Source organism: Poecilia latipinna, unplaced genomic scaffold (genome assembly GCF_001443285.1).
Source record: "Poecilia latipinna isolate Pla-1442-1.1 unplaced genomic scaffold, P_latipinna-1.0 Scaffold1981, whole genome shotgun sequence".
In the NCBI taxonomy this organism is placed as follows: Eukaryota; Metazoa; Chordata; class Actinopteri; order Cyprinodontiformes; family Poeciliidae; genus Poecilia; species Poecilia latipinna.
Window position 1 is genome coordinate 97,472 of NW_015114597.1, and position 6,388 is coordinate 103,859.

General features: G+C 41.8%; 1 protein-coding gene across 2 annotated transcripts in view; it reads right to left on the reverse strand.

Moving 5' to 3' along the window:
* Positions 1-4,503, reverse strand: part of LOC106935580 (CD82 antigen) — a 17,668-nt gene extending 13,165 nt beyond the window's left edge. Inside the window, exons 1-4 of one of the 2 annotated variants that reach the window (XM_015016115.1) lie at positions 3,986-4,503; positions 2,679-2,757; positions 1,569-1,681; positions 1,420-1,494 (exon numbers count right to left, since the gene is read on the reverse strand). In XM_015016115.1, the coding sequence (XP_014871601.1) occupies positions 1,420-1,494; positions 1,569-1,681; positions 2,679-2,757; positions 3,986-4,051 (333 nt within the window). In that variant the 5' untranslated portion in view covers positions 4,052-4,503. The remainder of the gene's footprint in view (positions 1-1,419; positions 1,495-1,568; positions 1,682-2,678; positions 2,758-3,985) is intronic. The other variant, XM_015016114.1, reaches the window with a different exon arrangement.
* Between the last annotated feature and the right edge of the window lie 1,885 nt (positions 4,504-6,388).

Genomic DNA, 6,388 nt, shown 5'->3' on the forward strand with positions numbered 1-6,388 from the left:
GTTCTGATTCTTTGCGTGGTTGTAGTATTGTCCTGACCACTGATATATTCCTGACTCAATGGACAGCAATGGCGCATGTGTGACTTACGATGAACCACTAATGTCCAGTCCAGTAATATTTATCCACCAATGCTGCCTGGCGCTCTGTCCTTCTCTCGCACTTCCCGCTACTTAGCAGTGGGTGTCAGGTTACATTGTGTTGCATTCAATGTTGTCGGAAAAAAGAGTTTCATGCGCTTAATGTCCGATTTGCCATAACTATTTATTGAATTCATTGTCGCTAGCTGGGGTGGCAACAGGGTGGCAAGGCTCTCATGCCACCCCAGTAGATCCGCCCCTGAGAGTTTGATTACGCATTCATACCTCCACAAGCAAACCAGACTTTCTAGGCAGATGTACTGGAGTTGGATTACAGTGGACTAAACAGCGCTGGTGTGAACGCAGCCTAAACAGCCAGACAATATCGACATTTACATTCTTGTCTTTTGAGTGAAACAAACTGATTACGTATGGAAAAATTGGACTTTTTCCTTCTTCTGTTCACTATTCACTATTTTCACAACCGTTACTAGCCTCACTTTTAGGTGTTCTGTCCAATGATTTCTGTGCACAGCAGAGTAAATCCACATTGCACTTTGAAATCCCAGGATATGGTGCTGGCCTGCTAGGTCTCCTCATGACTTCCTCCTAATCTCAGGGTTAGACTTTTGAGCTAACATCCGAGCCTCAGGCTTGTTTAGCTGTTTTATGGAGCTTCAGCAGTTTTCAGCTGTTCTGATAGACTCCAGCAATGGACATGGAAGGAATATGACAATGACCTTTGACCCTGGAAACTCTTTAAATGATCTCCCTCTAGGTGGACGAGAATCAAACCAACTGATTTCTTCATGTAAAAAGTTAAAGAGGTAGTATTATGTGTTTTCAGGCACTTAGTGCCATTTTATAGCACAATCAAGTAACTTTTTTACTGTCACTTGTTATAAAAATGCTAAATATATCAAACATGATGTCAAAGAAACATTTACTTCCTGATTTAATTGGGCCTTTGTCTCTTTAAAAAATCCTGCTCTTTCTGAAGCTCCGCCTCCAGGAAGTCGTCCCAACATGGCTCCTCTATTAACCCTTTCCTGTTTTTACCAGCATTGCTCTGAGCAGCAGCTCCTGGAATGAGCTCAGCAGATGTTTGCTAATTGTTGCTGGCTAGTCTGAAGGAGCAGGGTGGGGGAGGAGCTGCGCCTCAGAGGCGGGGCTAGGTCCACCCAGGCGTTTTTTACAGCTGAATGGTTGCCAGTATTTCTCAGATATGAAAGAGTCAAAGCAAAACTCCAGGTTTATTTTTGATGAGGGAAAAACATTAAAACATTTTGGAAAGAAAAAAAGTAGATTTTACGCGATAAACCCGCTGTGAAGATGACTGACCGTGTCTCTGTTCAGGAGCAGCAGGACGGTGACGTACAGCTGACCCAGGACCAGCGCGATGAGGAAGCCAAAGTACTGAGGAGGAAGAGCGCCGAGTGTTGAGCAGGTAGCAGCTGTTTCCCCTCAGCAGGGAATCATGGGAAACTCACCACCAGCAGCAGGAACCGTTTCTCCAGGGCTGCTCCAGTACACCCAGTCAGGCTGACCAGTGCCACCACTCCACCGATTATAAACAGGCCCACTGCCACCACCTGCAGCTCCTCTGGACGCAAAAACACAAAAACCATAAAAATACAAAAAATATAAAAAAAATAAAAGTACAAAACTCAGATGGATTCAGGGTGAAGGTCACACCACCACCAGACATGACCGATGCTAACTGGGTCATGCTAAGGAAATAATTAAAAAACTAGAAAATGAAGTCAAAATATTGTGACTTTACTGCCATATTATTTAGCTTTATGCCACAGGTGTCAAACTCCAGTCCAGGCCGCCGCCCTGCAGCTTTTAGACTCTGCTGCAGCAGCTGAACAGAATAATCAGGTCGTTAAGGCTCTGGAGAGCTGATCTACACCAGAGGAGGAGATGAAGCCATTTGATTCCAGTGTTTTGTTCCTGTAGCTCATCTAAAAACTGCAGGACAGGACTGGAGTTTGACATTCCTACTTTATGCTCATGTAACGTCATTCTTGTAAGTTTATAATTTTATTCTCATATTGTTTCGATTTATTCTTTTACAACTTTATTTTTGTAATATTTTGACTCTATCCTTGTGTGACTTTATTTGGCTGTGGTACTCCACCACAGTGTCTGTGACTGTGTTGTGATCTGCAGGATTTCCCTGGGAAGTTTCTGAACCGTCAGCATCAGGTCCAGTTTTGTTGTGGATCGGGACAAAGCCTCCAGAATCCAAACAGTTTGACTGAAACTATTGCAAATTTAGCAGGAATTTTTCTTTTTTTTTCATACATTGGGTTGCAGAAAATCCCATCTGCCTTACTTCAAATGACAAAGATGAATAGGTTTATATTGAGTCATATTTATGCCCAGAGAAACAGGAAGTGATGGATTATTAAATAAAAGTTCCTACAAACTCTGATGCCATTAGGAAAAAAGCACTGTGAAATAAAATCTGCTTTATTTACATTTACTTTACTGGAAATTTCAGTTCTCATCTTTTCCTCTGGGGAGATTTTCCTCACCCTTAATAAATGTTGCACTGTTCCTTTAAATAAAAGTATTTATTTTTATTTTGGTACCAGAGGAGAGGACATTCAGGAAGCTTCCGGTGTCGAAGAGGATCCAGATTCCACAGCCCATAACGCTCAGACCCAGAACCTGCAGAGAAAGTCCAGCTGAAGTTCAGACCTGCATCATGTTTATGTTGGTGAAACAGGTCACAGGTGAGCGAAACACAGAAGCTGAGCCTGGAGAAGCAAAGACCTTCAGAGGAGACATGCTGGACATGCTAACAGAAGCTAAAACTGAAGCTATGCTAAACCGGAATGTAAGCTGAAGTGGGATAAAATTAAATTTATGCTTAAACTGATGTTAGGCTACGCTAAACACTTATCCTAAAACAAAATTTAGGATATGGCAAAAATGAAATGTATGCTCAAAGGGAATTTATGCTAAACTGAATTCTTTGCTTAAACAAAATTTAGGTTATACTAAAACAAAATGTATGCTAAAATGTAATTAATACTAAAATGAAATTTATGCTAAACTGAATTTATGCCAAAGCCAGATTTAGACGGATGCTATCATAAAGTCCATTGTGCACATTTTGTTATGATTATTGCCTTTTGTTGATCTTTCTGGGCCACCATACTTCTAAACATCTAAACGGTTAAATCACTTAAGTCATAAAATGATGCAAAAGTCTGAAACTATAACCTTTCAGTCTGAACCCTGGGTCCCTAAATCAATAATTGATAAATTATTTTATTGGTTTAGGGACAAACACTTAGCATGTCATACACTGTAGCACTTCATGGCTAAAACCTCACAAGAAGCAGCTTCATATGTCATGATAAATTATTTCCAGTTCCAAGTGCTGAGCCTTGGGGAATGCCTTTACAGAAAAGATTCACCACAGTCATTTCCTGTTGCTTCAAAGAGCCACTTCCTGTCACAACAAACAAAACAACCAGGAGGAACAGAAGGCAACGAAACTGGATCTGGAAACAGGAAATGTTCTTCACATCACAAGTTAATATTAAACTCTGAAGAATAAACCAGCCCTGCGACAGACTGACCGCCTGTCCAGACCGCCTGTCCAGACCGCCTGTCCAGGCCGACCTGTCCAGGCCGCCTGTCCAGACCGACCTGTCCAGACCGACCTGTCCAGGCCACCTGTCCAAGTGACCCCGCCTCACTCGAAACGTTCACAGGAGAGGCAGCAGCACTTCCGACCCACTAGGGACAAGGGTGGGAGAAAATGGATGGATGGAGAATAAACCAAACGTAGAAATATTTAAAAACATGACAAAACCAAATCTCCAGTTAGAAGCCATGAAGAACCTGATTTAAACAAGTTGATGATGAAAATCCAGGAGAAACTCACCAGGAAGATGGAGTTTAAGACTGTGAAGCTGAACTTCAGCATCTCGATTTTCACGTCCAGCTTCATCCTGACCAGCAGCAGGTCGACACCTTTTTGTCGCTTTTTCTTGTTTTCTGTTGTTTTTCTGACAACAGATCCACAGCAACAGAGACGTTCTCCAACAAATCGCTTTGCTTCCCCTCCAACCCTCTGGGAACTGAGTCTGTGCTGAGATCAAAGGTCACTTCCTTATTACCTGTTAAACATCAAACAGCTCAGGTGGTTTCCATGGAAACAAACAGCAGGTGTTAATTTTTTACAATGTAGCGTTAGAAGCAGCTGCCCTACAACAGCGTCTTGCTGTTTCCTGTTATTTGCAGCTCTGGTTGTAACAGGGACATTTAAAATGTTCCTGAATGTGAAATACGGTGGAACCCGTCCTGATGTGTCATGACGTCCCTGCAGGACATCAGGAAAGTCTGGTGCGTCCCCTGGGGGCCCTCGCACCTCACTGTGAGATCCTTCCCTACAGTTTATTTCAAACAGAAACGATCAGTGCGACCCTTTCACCCCGAGCCGGTGTTCTGTCCGTCATACCTCTAAATCCAGCACACCTTGTGGTAATGCACACATCGATGTTATGTTTCTTATAAATCCATCATACCTGTAGAAGTTTTATTTCTCAAAAAGTTTATGGTAAATAAAAAATAAAAAATAAAATAAGAAAAATCTAGTTATTTCCACGCAGAGTCCAGAAAGAGGTGTTGTTCTGCTGGTTGCCCAACAGCTTCGGTCAGCATCCAGCGTTATTCATGTTGTTTTAGGACATATTCGGTTCATATTCAGAGGTATTAAAATATTAAAAAGGTAGATTAACTATAGGGACAAAATATCCCCACCAAATTTGTAGTCAAACAGTATTTGTAGCAATAGTGACGCTAAACGGGACTAATGTCTTGTTTACAGTTTGGAAACAGCAAAAGTCATTTATGTTAATATGTTTGATTAACATAGCAGCTTAATTAAATAAAATTTGCTGTAAACTTCTGAGAAACAAAACACAAAATGAAACTTCTACAGGTATGACGGGTTTATAAGAAACCTGCTGAGTAAGCGGTATGTGACGTAACATCGATGTGCGCATGCGCATTACCGTAAGGTATGTTGGATTTACGGGTATGACAGACAGACAGAACACCTGTTACGAAGCCACCACAGATCCGACAGGTGACACAAACCTGCGCCGCTCCCACGTCCATCAGGAGCCAATCAGCTTCACCGCTGCCCGACAGCCAATCAGCGTCCAGCTCTCCGCTCGGGTCGTTTCTGATTTAAGCCTCTGATTCAGATGAACAGAGGCTGCAGATAATAACCCAGACATTAAAGTGACTTTACCTGAAGTCAACCAGCAGAGGGCGCTGTGACGCACCCAGAGTCATCGAAAACAGAGAAACTGAGTTTCCTTCATCTAGAAGCTTTTTAACATTTTTTTAACCCAAAAGAGAAGAAAGTCTGGAGCCATAAAATCCTCCTCTGGCCTCAGCAAACACTCCTCGTGTTTCTCAGCAGGAAAAATGTCTGCAGGCCAACAATCCATCAGGAAACCCCTATTCTTCTCTGGAAGCATCACTGGGAACAATGGAGTTATAAATCTGTTTAACTGGGGAGGGCTGACTGGGAGCCAAGCTGAACAGAACCAGAACCCAGAATGGTGCAATCCTTTCCTGTTCTTATCTGTTGGTTCTGCTTCACTACGAGCAGCAGTGGAGCAGGAAGAGGATTCAGATGAAACAAAACGTTAATTTAGTTTATAAAGCTTTTAGCTTTCCAACTGATTTACATCTGAGCTAAATGATGTAAACCAGTTGGCAGTTAAGTTACCAAGACATTTTAACCTCTAATAGTTTGTAAACTAATCATCTAGGCTAAAAACTAAATGGTTACCCTGCTGGTCAAATATTTAGAAAGAAAGCTAAATATTTGGCTTCAAACTTAATATTTATCTTTATAATGAAATATTTTCCTCAGAGGCATGTATTTAGTCAGGAAGCTAAATATTTAACTTGTTAACAAAATATTTAGCTTGCAAAGTAACTAGTTTGCTAACTAAATATTTAGTTTGACGTTTAACATTTAGCATACTAAGTTGGTAGATACCATCGGTCCTCCAAACGTCTGCTTGTCTGTGTGTGTGTGTGTGTGTGTGTGTGTGTGTGTAAAATGTTCTCTGCTGTAACTGATGTGGTGACAGATAACGGCTTTAACACTGTAAAACCGAACAGCTCCTCCAGTTTGATCTTCTCGTTTTTCTCATGTTTTAACTTTGAGTTAAAACAGCTGGAAGGAAAAAGTGGGTCTCATCTGATCTGCCCGATTCCCCGCCCCACCACTGCTGCTAATGCTAATGCTAACGCTGTGAGAAAA